Source organism: Toxotes jaculatrix, chromosome 7, assembly GCF_017976425.1.
Source record: "Toxotes jaculatrix isolate fToxJac2 chromosome 7, fToxJac2.pri, whole genome shotgun sequence".
In the NCBI taxonomy this organism is placed as follows: Eukaryota; Metazoa; Chordata; class Actinopteri; family Toxotidae; genus Toxotes; species Toxotes jaculatrix.
The window spans coordinates 13,290,029-13,305,714 of NC_054400.1; the positions used below are offsets into that span (position 1 = coordinate 13,290,029).

General features: G+C 40.8%; 3 protein-coding genes across 5 annotated transcripts in view; all 3 read right to left on the reverse strand.

Moving 5' to 3' along the window:
- Positions 1–1,646, reverse strand: part of vps13a (vacuolar protein sorting 13 homolog A) — a 37,191-nt gene extending 35,545 nt beyond the window's left edge. For all 3 annotated transcript variants that reach the window (XM_041042203.1, XM_041042202.1, XM_041042204.1), the window contains exons 1-4: positions 1,487–1,646; positions 577–620; positions 429–471; positions 247–342 (exon numbers count right to left, since the gene is read on the reverse strand). In XM_041042203.1, the coding sequence (XP_040898137.1) occupies positions 247–342; positions 429–471; positions 577–620; positions 1,487–1,586 (283 nt within the window). In that variant the 5' untranslated portion in view covers positions 1,587–1,646. The remainder of the gene's footprint in view (positions 1–246; positions 343–428; positions 472–576; positions 621–1,486) is intronic.
- A 966-nt stretch (positions 1,647–2,612) lies between these two features.
- LOC121185065 (C2 calcium-dependent domain-containing protein 4C) lies at positions 2,613–3,872 on the reverse strand. The gene has a single exon (XM_041043039.1). It carries the CDS (start codon positions 3,870–3,872, stop codon positions 2,613–2,615), a length of 1,260 nt encoding a protein of 419 aa, XP_040898973.1.
- Positions 3,873–13,718: 9,846 nt separating this feature from the next.
- foxb2 (forkhead box B2) lies at positions 13,719–14,678 on the reverse strand. Its single transcript, XM_041042771.1, has one exon. It carries the CDS (start codon positions 14,676–14,678, stop codon positions 13,719–13,721), a length of 960 nt encoding a protein of 319 aa, XP_040898705.1.
- Positions 14,679–15,686: the final 1,008 nt, after the last annotated feature.

Consider the following 15,686-nt stretch of genomic DNA (forward strand, 5'->3'; position numbering starts at 1 on the left):
GGTTTTTTTGTTCACTATAATACAAGTTGTTAAAATGCAATTGTTAAAATGTTAATGTCTTTTTGAATTTATAAAATCTTGACCATGACTATGTAAAAGAGCTTAATCACATTAACATTCAAGCACTGTATGTGTCTGCTTAAAAGGTGAGAATCAACAATACCGCACACACGATGATATCTACTGTGAATGCTTAAATCTCATAATCTGTTGTTTATTTTAGCAGGATATAGATGCTTATCTTACTTGCTGTGGGCACTATCAGTAGATAGACACCATCCAGTGTGGCTTCCACTGACTGGTTGTAGAGGTTCTTCCATGGAATTTTAAGCTCCAGCCGTCCTAATAACAGAATCACAAGGTGAGAAAATGTTTTTATTGTATTCCAAAAGAAAGGTGACAGATCGGGACAGCAACTACAATCTTACCTATATGACCGGCTCTCACTTTAAAAGGAATATCAAGCTGACTCTGCAACAAAAGAACAGTAAATGACAGTACCACAAAACCACCATCATGAATGCCAGACATGACAAATGACAGTCCTGCTTGCTTACACATTTATGTGCAACTTACCAATGCATTTTCCTTTATCTCGAGATTTGTAAGAACAGCATCACCTGTGATGATAAAATAACTTTGTTTACTGATTGTTACTATGGACACTAAGATAAGACAAATCAATTACTATTGTGTTATGAGTCTGACAGAAACACAGTACAATCTGAAGAGAAGGTCTTTGGCCTTTGTCTGTTGACTTATTCACACTCAGGGCAAAGGAACATATATATTATTAAAGTCATTCATAACACAAATCATTATTACAAGCCCCAGAGACTTAACTGAGCAGCATGTGTGTATATATATCTCCATTTCAAGACTGAACAAGCTCAACATCTAAAAAAAATATTTTAACATATATGTTAAGAAAAGCAAGAGATATTAAGCTGTGATCATATACGTTTAGTTAAACGAATGAGTTCACTCCGTGATTGAGTTAGTTGTTTTACAAGTTGGCATATGTTTGACAGTGGCTCTGAAATCTCTCTTCTAATCCTCTCATTTCAGCCAGTAGCGCACAGGTCTATCAGTGTCTGACTTGCTCGTAGAACTTGTAAAAAGGACTCAGTATGAAACACAGTGGCGAGCCATAACCTGGCTGTGTGAAAGGGTGTGACTAACTGCTCGCTTCTCTGAAACTCGCATAAATACACAGAGCAAGCAGCCTTGCAGAACCAAAAAGGCAACATAAGATCATTGTAGCAATAAGAAATTAACAATTCTGATAGATCAGTCTATAGACTAGCATTTGGCTGCGCCGTCTTGCTCACACCGGACAGCTAAACTAGATTCTGGGTCAGATAAAGTGACACTGACAACTGTGAGAGCCGCTCTCACACGCCTTGTGGCTAGCGTCCATTAGCATTAGCGAGCTAGCTTGGAGGGCGAGCTAGTCCAACAAGATGACACAGACAAGTTCAGTTACCTCCCCATATGCCAAGCTTTAGCTGTGAGCTGTCAAGATTGACAACGTAGTCCCCCAAAAACCGGTTCAGGACATCTACCACCAAGCTTTCGAAGACCATTTTGGCGTTTCTTTCACCTATCTCTCAACATGTTTACATTCTGAGGACTAGCTCGCTTCAACGTCGGATTGGGACGTCCTGCGATGGGCGGTGCTTCGACGTCATGCCGTACCTGCAATACGAATGGTTACGTCAGGCAAATTACACACGCTGCTGCAACACTGAGCAAGAGGGGAACTGTTGGTCAGTAATTATATACCCCCTCATACTGGCTCTTCATAGAAAAGATATTACCAGAGTCGTCATTGATAACATTTAATAATTACACCTGCAACATAACGCATCCAGAAATTCAAAACCTGTATTGTTATTACTCATGAGTGAAACCAAACCAAACCAAATGGAACATTTGTACAATTTACGACAAACAGTTGAACAGTTTCAGCTATTTAAAGAGGGTTTAAATAGGTAAGTGAGAAGAGGAAATAAATTGTATTTTTATATCATTTTTTATTTAGGCCTGTAAGGTTTTTTATAGCAGGGGGGAAGATAAGCAGAAAATAAAAAGACACAAGGTGTATAAAAACAGGGACACAAAGTATATAAGCCTCAAACTAGAAAGTTATGAGATCAGGATATCAAGAAAAGGCCACAACGAACAAGTTTTGAAATGCTTTTTATTTGGCTTTTCTGAGACTTTGCGGCAGTGAGGGCACAATAACAGCAGAGTCCTAAACTGGTTAAGACAGGGGGAGAGCTCTAACTGGCATCATAGTGGTCGAGACATGACCCATCACAAGCAAAAATGATTTTTTTTCATATGTAAATTTTGAAAATCTCTGATTTTTGTTAGTTCTTTTATCACAGTAAAGCAATTTAAATTAAGAAGTGACATGAACCATAATCACAAGTTATGCACACATAGCCTACACACAGTATTTCTCATGTCCTCTTCAACCCCTTTCTTTTTTACACATTGCAATAATTATCTTGATACATAGAGTTTTTAGCATACAGATCACGTGCTGAAGCTGTTCAAAGAGTTATAGCAGTGGTATTTTGACATTTTGGTGAGAAAGAAATCTTCTATTCTTCTACCCATTTACTAAGAGGCAGTAACTGAGACAGTGGTTTGGTGATCACTCCAATCACTGTCCCCCTCCTCAGTGCTCCAGCTGCTGGTTTATCCAACACTTTTAACCTCAGCTGCAGTTCCAGCAGATCCTCCTTACTCAGCTCTGTGAAGAAGAAATCTTCATTAAACACAGGGCTGCGGCAGTTCCTGATGGTGGCACTCTCCTGTTGCTGCAGCTTCCCTGGTGTCAGACACAGATTCACTGCACAGTTCAGGGTTCGTCGGTCTGTATCATCCCGGAGGCCTTCCACAGACACCACACGAACTCTGACTGTGGAAAGGGATGCGAACGTGTTGGTGGAGAATGTGGTGCGCTCAGCAGAGAGGCGCACTTTACCACGGCCCTGCAAAGGGAGGACGTGCTCACGCTGAAGTCTCTCCTGGCACTGCAGAACATCCAGTGGGAAGAGGACAGGTGGAGCTAGGGTGAGCGAGTTTCCCTGTAAGCTTGGAGGGCTGCTGGGAGAGGTTGTTAAACTTAACCCCACCCTCTTCAGCCTCCCTCTGTCTTCCCTGCTGTCAATTAATGAAGGACAGGATGTTGCTCCTTTAAGTCGACCGCTGCCTGATGGGATGTAGAGGGTGGATTTAGCAGTATAAGGGGAACTGAGGGGCGAGGAGTCACTGGAAGAAGGCGTTTCACTTTCTGTGCTTCCCGTCTCTGACAGGCTCTTGCACAAAAACAGAGGGAAAAACCCAGAAGTTTTCTTGGGCAGGGTTGTCTCCTTTGCCAGCTTGGGTGCTGCAGTAGGACTGCGTCTGTCAAGCATGTAAACAGGGCACTTTGAGTGGAACAAAGACTCTTTCCTCCGAGTGTTGGGGCTCTCATATATCCCAGCCAGTCCATACCCCTCTGCAGAGAATGGCAAAGGTTTCTTTGTGGCCTTCCAAGCCACTGCTGCATCACCATTCTTCGTGTCCTTTGCCTTTACTTGTGTAGTGTTTGAGGATGTGCTGCTCTTGGGTATCTGGCTATCTATGTGCAGGTTAGGTGGGGTTGTCTCTTCTTCCAGCAGAGGGCTTCTCTTGTACAGCCGTGGGGGCAGGCAGAACTCAGGGATCTTGTCTGGGGTGAGGATGTTGTTGTGCAGGTTGTGAGAGAGGCTTGTCTTAGAAGAGAGAAAAATATCCTCCTCACTCTTTCCCATGTAACGACTCAGCTCTAGAGGAATGCTCTCGATGCTCTCCCTGATCTTCCCAAGGACCCACATAGTTATTTTCTGATGATTTAACACAATGTCAGTGTTTCCTTTTATCAAAAAGAACAAAATACATTATTTGGGCAAATCAAACAAATGGAGCTTAAAACAAAATAACACACAAAGGCATAATAGCTTAAGTTTTTCCAAATGGAGAAATTACAAATATTTTCCTCTCACCTGTGAGGTCGTGATGTGTCCCTCACTGAAGAAAGATCTGCATGTGTGTGGCAGATGTCCGTGTGACAGTTTTTAAAGGTGAGTGCAATGCTCTGCATCACTGGGCTGCCGCCCCCGCCTGCGTCACAAAAGAGGTTTTACACAAACGCATACAACAAGAACACACATAATAGACACAGCGTATCATTTGCCTGTTGAAGACTGGGTGGGTGGCAAACACAATCAGGTGCACTGATGTGCATTTAGTTGTGCTACATTGTGTGATGTCAGCTTTTCAGGAAGTTGAGACAATTGACATCAGCACTGAAATGTGCTTTTCTATTGTACTACAAGTGAAGGAAGCCATAGTCGCAAATGTATTAAATCTAAATTCCACTTAAACCTACAGCATACAAACTCAAAATACAATTTAAATATAGATTTAAATATATATCAATAGTAACACTGATACTACATCAGATGTATTTGATGCCTGAGATAAACCATTTAAGAGATGTTTTAATTTCCATGATACATCACAATTACATACTGTATTACCCTGCACTCAGAATGAAATTCAGATTAAAACACATAGCAGAACACTGAAGTGTGTGTCATTGTGGTCATGATGACATAAGTATAATCTGCTTTTGAGAGAGCTGACCTCTCGTTCAAAGGCGATTCAAAGACATGAGCACCGCAGGCCTATGGACAGCACCCACCACCTCAGAGATCCACTGACCTTTAAACAGCTGGCAGTCCGGACACACAACTGACCTGATGTGTACTAGGCAGCTAAGAGTCAATATGTGCTCTTATCTAGGTCAAGCTCAATTAACTGGAGATTTAAACACGTGATGTTTACACTCATTTTCATGTAATTGAGGGAACGTGTTGTGATTTTGTTTTGATCTTTACAGTGAAAGGAAAAGAAAATATCATGTTATTGACACTAGTACTGAATGAAAGGTGACTATGGACCTCAGAGTTTTTGGTTGTGACTTTCTGCCAAAATTGCAGGCTTACACAATATACGGCATCTATTAATAATCCATGATGTAGTGTCGTTTTTATGTAAGAATGTCTGTCATACACAGTCATTGTCTAAACCATGTCATGTGAAGAAACCACAACTATTTCAGGAAGGCTCAATCTGAGTTTCTCAACCACAAGAGGGCGCACATGGATTGGATTAGATGTTTGGCAAGATCACACTTCCACTTGCACTTGTCTGAGAGCACTAGAAGGATGTAGTTATTATTTTTGTGTAGCATGATGTGCATTCTAACGTTTATGGAAATCCAAGTTTGTCAGATTTGTTTAAGTTACGTACATCGACACACTGAAACATATCCACACTTAAAACTCTTGCCCTGAGCTTCATTAAAATGATCCTCTGTAGTTTTCTAATTAAACATTAAGTAAGTCAGAAACAACATCCTTCCTGTATGCATGCAGTGTGTGTGTGTGTGTGTGTGTGTGAGTGTGAGACAGAGAATGAATATGAAGATGATGAATACATTTGGGAGGGGTCAGGGGCCTCTGGAGCGCCCAGGGGTCAGGAGGCTTTTTGTGGTAGTGAAGATCGACTTTATTACGCCAATAAAAACCCAGAGTGCTCTCAGTAATGGAGAGATAAATGATTGGGAGTCAGAGGAGGACCTTGCCTTTAACCGCTGTCACAGCTGCAATTAACGCTAACGAGAGAACAGTGCATTGTTGCCAAATGCTCTGCTGCTGTTAGGTGCATTCATGTTAAAACCTTTTGGTTCTGGAGCGCTACATTTTGAAAATAATAATTCATTTTTTTTTTTATTTTGTGGGCTGCATTTTATTAATTCATTGCACTGAGTACTATGTTAACCTGTCAACCAAAATATTTTACAGGTCTTAAAAACTGCAACTGACAACATGGCTGTGCTGGCTTCTGTATTTATGAACCAGCAGCCTCTGGTTATCATCTCAGATTTAGACCAATAAGGAACAAAAGAAAACAAGGCTCTTTACAATAACTCACACTTTACTTCTTCATTTGTGTACACTATGATTGATGTGCTACATCTCCCTCCACTGGAGGCTGTAACTTCATCCCGTTAACCACCTGCCCAGAGCTAAAAGTGACCTTTTACCCTTCCTTCATCACAAAGAAGGAACGATGGAAACTTCAGCTCTGTTTTCATGGAAGTTGACGTTTTCAGACTTGCTCAGTAAGAAGAATGATTCCTCAGTGTTCTTGCTGATTCAGTCCAGTTGCTCAGTGTAGCAGGAAAGACCTCTGGTGCCTGATGACCAAAGATCAATCAAGTGAGGTTTTGTTGAGTCTTTCTTCTCCCTAACTCTTGTTCCAGTTTCAAAGGATAAATCAGCTTCACGCTTTCTGTCTATGCTGCTAGATTGTCAGTTTGCCCTTTGAAACTCTGCTACTGATTTGTTTATCATTGTGCAAGTTGCTGTATAAAACCATACATTGTACCTATATGACTGTATTGTACAGTTATTTAAAGATATGATAAGTATGATAAGTAAAGACTGGTCAAAGTAAGATTAGGTGGGTTCCCAGTTTACCTTTTAGAATTCAGTTTCAGCAAAAAAAAGCCTCCTCAGGCATGTATAGAGAAAAGTAGAAAAAACAGAGCTGATGACTTTATGTAATATAAATAGTTTCAAATGTTTGTGTACACCCACTGAAAAGACCAAAATGAATTGAGTACAATAAAAAGTAAGGTTTTACATCCCTAGATTACACTTAGGCTCACAGATATGTATCAGAACAATCACATTTCATTGTTTTGATTTGAACAATTTGATAAAGGCTTTAAGAAGAAAAGACCTGATCACATTTTGCCTTCATTTTCACTCTGTGCCTTTCATGTAACCAAACAGGTTCTATCTAGATCCTCCGCGGTTTTACAAAACCAAACCTTTGTTATAAGAATTTTCTCTGTAACACTGCCAATTATTATGTTTTGACACTGTGTGATGAGATTTAAAATTTCAAGCGCAAACTCTCAGCGGGGAGAGAGCTGATGATACACTTTGTTAATTTCCATTTCACTTTAATCTTTCTTATTGAGGAGGCAAATGAGCCTGTATGGACACTCATTCTCTCACAAAGCACTTAACCTCTTATAAAATTGCTGAATTTTTTTGGCCAGTGAACTTCTTTGTCTGAACTCCTCAAAGAAAGTGAGAAAGTGGGGAAGTCGGAGAGGAGAAACAGTGGGAAGCAGGCCAGGATGGATGAACCGCTGACCTGTTTTGAATCGATAATAAAATGTAATAAAGGCTAATAAGGTGCAATAATTTGGGCCAATAAAGATAGATGGCAGATTGAAGATGATATGAGCTGCGTCAGAAGACCTTACTTTGAGGACGGAGCAGAGACAATATACTTCAGCTCTTGGAGGGGGCCGATAAAATTTGACCTCAGATCAGTGAATCATTGTTTAATTATTAAGAAAAAGGGGAAAGACAAGAGAGAGGGACATAGACTGGATGAGAGAGAATTGGATGACCAAAGGAAAGGGGAAAGAGGAGTTTTGGAGAAGAGGTTGAAAAGGGTGGAACAAACAGGAATGGTGAGATTGAATGAAAGACAAAGAGTCAGAAAGGGCTGTGGCTGGAAGGATCAGGTGGGCTTTATCTTAAGACAGAGAAGACTGAAAGAGGGTCGCAGAGAGAGTGAGAAAAAAGTGAAATCTGAGCAAGAGATTGGGATACATAATGGAGAAAATACAGAGAAGTTAGAAGAGTTATAGTAATGTGCAGTGGTCCAGAGTGACCTGTCGTTAGGACTCTCTCCCCTGACAGCTTCTCTCTGTCTCCAGGCCTGATGCCAATATGCTAATCCTCCTCAGATGGCCTTTTCATTGGCTGGTGCTGACTCCCGTCGACATGTGCCAGATGACTGTCCCCCTTGTCCCACTATTAAAGACCACAGCAGTGAATGTGGCAAGGGGACCATTACCGAGATAAGAGCAGATGTAGCCGTATGCCGGCTGCCTGCTTGCAGTGAATCACATGCACGCATACTGTTAAAATATTATCACATGTACCACAACTGTACCATGGCTGGCATTACAGTATGTGGGCAAACACCATTTGTAAATTAAAGCACATATGGTGTTTGTACATATGGTGAAAAGTGATTAAATTCATGACACGACGAGTAGTATGAGGAGTGGGGTTGCCACTGGACCAGCTGGAAAAATCTGGTTGGGGAAAGTGAAAAAGCAGCACTTGCCTCGCCATCATTACCACCACTGAGGGGCCCTTGAGCAAAGCGCTTAACCCCCAACTGCTCCAGTGGAGCTGCTCAGTGACCAGCAGATCAGAACTGGGCAGCTACCATGTTTAAATGTCGGTCACTGTGAGTGCAATCAGAGGGCTCCTGCAAAAACTAGCATTGCTCTCAGCGAAACATTCGTGGATAAATTAAGTTAGATTTTTTTTCCCTCTAATTTTTGTATAATTGCTGCAATATGCACATTAAATGTGTTTTAGAAATCCCAAAAGCAGGATTTTGGATTAATCAACCAATTTAAGAAAATTCATATGGCATGATCTAGACTAGGAATGTTTACACATTTCTTAAGAGAGTAGATTTAAGATTTAAATAGAGTTAACTTCATTCATTGATAAGACATAATTTCCCAGTGTGGTGAGCAAGAAAAAGCTCTTGTCACCTGACCAGTGACAGCTCCCATTACTGCAGAGTGGGTTGCATTTTAATACTGAGCATGGGACACCACATGTCTTTAAATTAAACATACTACAGGTGTGTTAATTAAAATATGATGTTGAAATTGAAATTGGTGTTAGTCAATGCAACAGGAAAATTAATTGTGCGATGGGAGATAATTTGTAGACACAGGAAGTGATTAACAGAGTAAATTTGTTAAAATTCAAACAGGCCTCAAAGTTTGTCAACTTACTGATATGTTAATGACCAAATAAAAGGATTATTAATTAACACATTTTAATTATTCTTCACTAACACCTTTGCTATTCGTTACGTACATAAGTACATTTAATTAATTCAGAATCTCTGAATTTTGTTCTTCTGCATGTCTATGTATCAATTAATTGATTGCAAAGAACCAACGAAGAGCCTGTAATTATTCAGATGGCACACTCCAGCCTCCGTACAATAGATGAGATCAAAGCAACAGATGAAAGAAGGAACATGGGGTTGGGGGGGGTTTCATGGATCTACACTTATGGATTACCTTAGACATAAATATGACATGTCTGGTTGCCTGTTTCAAGGTCCTCATGTTCAGATCTCCTCAGACTGCATTAGGAGGTCCTGTAATATTATAGTTCTGCAAGAGGGTATGAAGCCCTAATGACCACATAGCTGTACATCTCTCTCTCACACTGCTCTCTTTCTTCCTTTCTCTTCTTGTCTCATTTGTATTCTTTTTATTTGTTATACTTTTATCTTTTTTCTTCGCTTCTTTTCATCCCCTTTTGTTTTTATTCCTCATGGTCGTTAGAAAAGTGAGGAAGTAGCAAGACTTTTTCTAATGTGCTCCCCTCACTATATTCTGACACTGCATATTATCAAACAATTTGAGTAAGTATTTGAAGTGTTAATAAAGGCAACTTTATGAAATTCATTTGATAGATTTTGTTTCACTCAGAAAATTGTTTTACAAAGTTAACAGTTGCTGTAATGCAGTTTCATGCCTCCATTTATTGTTGAAATGGCTCAGCTTATATTTCCAATTACCACTCAAGCTGTGACTGAACAAGGAATCCTTGTGTTGTAATTATAGGTTTAAATAAATTAGAACACATTTCTGTTTTCTGATGTTGCCATTACACTGAATAAAAGACTACTGTCTGGAACAAAGAATAATATTTAATGTTGCTCATGTTCGTGTGTGTGAATGTGTATGCAGAACAGTGTGCTTGAGTTAGTGCAAACGGCAGATCAGATCAATGAATTAAGCTGCTCATTATGATGGCCAGCTCTTGCTGGTCATTAAGAAAAACGCATGTAGAATTTGCCACCCTGGCCCCTATGAAGTGTGGGTAATTACCACTAATGTATCATTGTCTATTCAAGACAACGTTTCGTTTCTGAGGGCTGACAGTAAAACACCTCTGACCTGAATGTTTTATTCATTCATAAGGGTCCTATTATTCATTTTAAACTCATATTTCACATGATGAACTGTTTTTCTGTGAATAATGAGTTCTCTCATATTAGTGTCCCGTACACTTTTATCAGTGCCAACAGTTTTTCATATGGTGTAGTATTATATTTGTGTTGTTCAAATGAAATGTCATCATATCCCTGTCAGTCCTCCTAATGAGTGAGTATGTGCTGCTTATTAGAAAACCAAAACCAACTTACAAACACATTGTCTTTTACAGGCTGATGCACGGACAACTAAGTTACCGAACTATTCCTTGTCGTCGTTTCTCAATGTTTTCAGTATTATTTATTCGTTTTTGTATACCGTATGCTTGGGAAGTCTTCAGAAACCAAACATAAGTCTTTTTAAAACAAATTTTAAATTGTCTTTGCTTCTGACTCAGACTTGCATCACATTAAAACACGTTTTATATCAGCATAGTGATATGATGACGCCTGGCTCTTTATTCATATCCATTTCTGTGAAAAATGAATACCTTTGAGAAAAAGTCTTTTGTTTTGTGCCTAAGTTACAGATTGTTCTTCTCTGAAAGTGAAAAGAAAAATGCAATGTCTTCAGAGTGGACACAGAAATTTGATTTTTTTTTTAAAATAATTCATAAATAATCTCTCAAACCCTTGAGTTTGATAGTTTTGTAATAAATAAAAAAAAGAAAGAAACTTAAAATACTATCCAAAATTGTATGCCTGGGGGCACTGGTACAGGCACAAATTTCCAAATACAGGTGTTTCCTCTAACATTTACATTCAGTCCAGCTGTTCTGTAGAAACACAATGCCACTCTGATTGTTTGTTTTTAATCAACATATCAAACAAAATGTTCATATTCACACACTACAGAAACACATAAACCACTGAGAGAAAAAAACCTTGCAAGCTGTAGAAAGGTACAGGATGTGACCAAACACAGTAATGGTTCCTCAGTAAAGTTCTCTAAGATGATCTAAGATTTATGTGTCTGTTTTCCAACTAGCTGCGGAGACTTGTACTGAAATCGTTCAACATACATTCTTAAATGCTCTGACACAACCAGCACTGTGTCTCCCCTTATAAAAATAAACTGCACATATACCTTCTATTACCCTGCGCATAAACACATGTGCACATTAGGAGACCTCATGTGATATTATGATTCCAGAGGCATCTAACTCCGATGTTGTGAAGACAGAGGATCATGGAGGGTAATAATGGCTGCATTATTACTCCTCTTATTGTCTCTTAATTAGTGGCATTTAATTATACACTAATGCAGTGAGGGCTATTAAAGACATTGGGGCCTGCTGATCAGGGAATTACAGCAACACACACACCTACAGGCACAGGCACACACTTTTCACACAGACGCTTCTGTTGTGCCATAAAAATTTTAGTTCCCTTTAACTAGGAATTACAGACACCCTGCAGAGAAAGTGCGTGTGTGTGAAAATGTGTGTGTGGTGTGTGTGTGTGTGTGTGTGTGTGTGTGTGTGTGTGTGTGTGTGTGTGTGTGTGTGTGTAGATGAAACTGGAGGTAAGAATAGATGACCTTTGGAAATCCAGGTGCGATAGAGGAAAAACCGGAGAGCACCACCAAAAAAGTCAGCTAAAAAAAGGGAGAAGTGTGAGGATGTGGAAAACAGAATAAAACAAGAGAGTTTGGATGAGGAAGGAAAAGATAAGGGTAATCACTATTATATGTATTCTGCTCGTTAGCAATGACACCCAAATAGGTTTTAATTCTTCACTCCCACGCCTCTCCTCCGCTGGTGCATCTCAATTATTTGTTCAGAGGCTGGTGTGACAATAGTGTCAGCTGTGGGAGCCTTTGGGATGCTAAACAGGGGACAGGAGGTTGAATATAAGTCATTTTCAGTGGGCTGAACCTGGCGCTTTGTGCTGCTGGAGAGGAGAAGCTTCAAAGCTACGTTTAAACAGAGCAAACAAAAGAGCAAAACTTGATCCGATCTCCCTGCCTGCTTTTGAAGTTGTGAAGCTGCTGCCCAGAGTGTCGGCTGCTCATATCCATCTCATGAAGATCATACACACCTGTCCTGGACACGACATGCATCTGCACATACACCCATTCCAGATGTGAATCATGTCATGATGCCCACTCGTGTGCACAGAATGATGATTTGTGTAAGATGCTAGTGTGACTTCAGTCTAAACATCTCTCTGAGTAAAGTTTGGCTTATGTGAAGTTTTTTAAAGTTTTACACAATTCCGTTTTTTTCACATTTCTCTTGAATTTGGGGAAATCACATCATATTGAAAATATGAACTTTTGAAATATAACATTTACACCATCCTCCTGCTGAAATTTTTAATAATCAAAATTCACTGCCCCTCTGAACAGTCAGGGTTAGGTGTTCAAGAGGGGTTCTTAAATTTGTCTTAAGTCCTAAAGGCTCAAATGACTTCAATGTCATTTTGTATTCATTCAGTAAAAATGGCCTAATTGCTGCATTATTACAAGTTTCACTCTTGACATTATTACAGTATATTACTATACAGTTACAAGCAAAGTTTAATATAAATTTTAAAGAAATGTTCACGGGAGTCTTAATTGAAATGGGGATCTATTGCTTTTGAAAAGTGCTGTTAAAAAAATTAGGGAAACAAACTTAGTCATAAATGATGTGTTTCATTGAGCAACTGCTGCACAGTAGTCTGTGCTGTTATTATTTCCTCTTGTAGACAGTGATATTGGCAGCACTTGGTACAATATTAAATAACTGTGTAGGGAAACAATTATTACACAGGCAAAAATCAGCATAGATGAATCGAAAAGGTCAGAACACACTTGATACGCTATATTTTTTTTTGTTTGTTTGTTTGTTTGGCTCGGTTTACTGCATCTCACTGCAATTTAATATTAAAGAGTCCGGAGTCTAATGGAATTTATCCTTTTTTCCCCCTCCAGTGTGGTGTGCAAACATAGTAGCAGACGGTGTGGAAATTTAATTAAAACCAGCGTTTAAATAACTACAACACCAAAGAAGATTCGGTTTTAAGTTCTTTATAAATATCTTCAGATAAATAGTGTTATAATACAAGCATAACATTTTCAATGCACTGCTAAGTAACACACAAAAAGTGCAACAGGCCTAATTCAAAAAACATAAAGGCCTATATGTCTTTAGCCGATAGGTCTGCCATAGGTTGAAATAAAATAAAATAAATAGAATAAGAGCAAAAATATAAACAGAGTTGTTGGTTTGCATTCGGAAAGAATTTTAGATCGTTTGTCTCCTAAATCAAAGCTTTCTTTGGGTTTAGCGTATCTACTTATCTGATTGTATTTATCAGTGCCACATTACAGTATGTGGTAAATGCCCTCACAAATTGTGCAAATAAATTATGATTTTTATCAACATGGGTCTAATGAAAAATTCATTACACAGCACAATGTTAACCTTAGTTTTTACAACTCTCCTACAGCTGCACTTTAACTTAAACTATGATATCTCAGATGCCTGTTCTGTCTTATTTATGCAATAACAATGTCCATCCTGTTTGCGTAACTTTTCAAAAATGACCCGCAATTTACCCGGTTAGGACAGGAGGAGAGCCGGGTGTAAAGGGTTGCCTTTCCCCTCAAGCAGATCGCTTTTCTCCATTACTGAAGCCGGTGAGCAGAGCTGCGCCGGGCCGGTCTGCAACCCCGTCAAGCCGGGCACGGGACCCAGGGACGGGGTGGGTTTTATTGGCACGGGAACAGCGGGCAGGGTTTGCCCGTTGGCATTGTGGTACAAGCCCTTTGCTGACACGCTGAAGGGCGCGTACTCGGATGATGCCGGCATGGGCACGCCACCCATGGACTCCGATAGCATCCCGACGTGAGGCCACATGGAGTTGACCACGCTGCTGAGCTGTGGGGGCACCGGGTAACCCAGGTGGTGCATGACAGAGGTGAGGGGGAGCCCGCTGGCCATCACACCCTTGTAGTCCCGTCCTATAATGTTCTCGATGGCGAAAGGGTGTTTAAACCCGCCGGGCTGTGCGCAAGTAATGCCCCCGTAGCCCTGAAAGTGAGGCAGACGACCCACGGTGCTTGCCGGGCCGGCTGAGTTGTCGTGGTGGCCGGATGCTGCGCCCAGTTTGTTGCCCGGGTGGTGGTGGTGATGGTGAAAGTAATGCATCATCGGGGAGCTCTTACAGGCCATATGCTCTGCTCGCAGCACCTTGAAGCGCTTCCGTCTCCTCAGGAAGCTGCCATTCTCAAACATGTCACCGCAGTCCGGGTGCAGAGCCCAGAAGCTGCCTTTCCCTGGCTGATCAGGCCTCCGAGGGATCTTGATGAAGCAGTCGTTGAAGGAGAGGTTGTGTCGTAGAGAATTCTGCCACCTCTGGGTATTCTCTCGATAATACGGAAATCTGTCCATGATGAACTTATAAATGTCACTCAGAGGGAGCATCTTGTCGGCTGAGTTCTGGATAGCCATCGCTGTCAGTGATATGTAGGAGTACGGGGGCTTTTGGTCGCTGTAAGAGTTCTTCCCAGGACGGGGCATGACTGGATACGATTTTCTTTAAGTTTGAATTGCTAAATAAAAAAATCCTTTAAAGTTTTATTTAGAATGCTATGTTTACGGAGCTAACTCGACAGTCTTCATATCAGTCCCATCTGACGGATCTGTTCCAAAGTTCTGAGCCATCAGATTAGAAGTTGGTAATTTTTCCTACAAGTGCAGGATTACCTGCGTCACATAGATTAATACCGTGTAGCCTAAAAGTCCGCTGATGTCAAGTAAGATCCTTAAGACGCTCCTGCATCCGGAGAAAGAAGACTTTTATCTGTCTCTTCGCCAAATTATGCTCTTGTCCTTGTGCGTAAAAGTCGGTCTCTGTGCGTAAAAGTTGTGAGGTCTCCTGAGTTCGCCCTGTTTCCGCGGCGGTTGAAGGATGTGAGGGGCCGGTTTGCTTTGCTGTCTGTGTGTGGGGTGTGCTCTTCTCCTCTTGTGCGATGCTCCCACTCGCCGTGCCGTTTTTGTAAGACCCCCGCAGGTCGCCGGCTCTATTATCTGTTATCCAGACACTTAGGGGACACGTCAGGGGAGAGCAGAGGGTTGTGTGTGTTTGTGTTTGTGTGTGTGTGTGTGTGTGTGTGTGTGTGTGTGTGTGTGTGTGTGTGTGTGTGTGTGAGAGAGAGAGAGAGAGAGAGAGAGATGGGGGTAAAGAAATGAATAAAAATGAAGGGTGGGTGGTGCGATCAGCACACGCGTTTGCTTCTAATCTCCTGTTTCCAATTAAAGAGTCCCGCGTAAAATAGCCTACACGGGGACAGAACAGAATCCGAGTCACTGATTCTTACCACTAAACTCTGTTTAAAGAGACGGAGCAAGCAGCTAAATCCCCAATGGCTCCATAACTGCGTATCTGTAGCTGACCTTTGACCTCTCCCGTCACAAACATTTCTGAAAACATATTCCCTTTTTTTTTTTTAATCAAGATATTCTCCAAGATTGTTCAATGTGCTGTGCTGATTATACATGATTGAAGTAACCGTGACAGAGAATGTG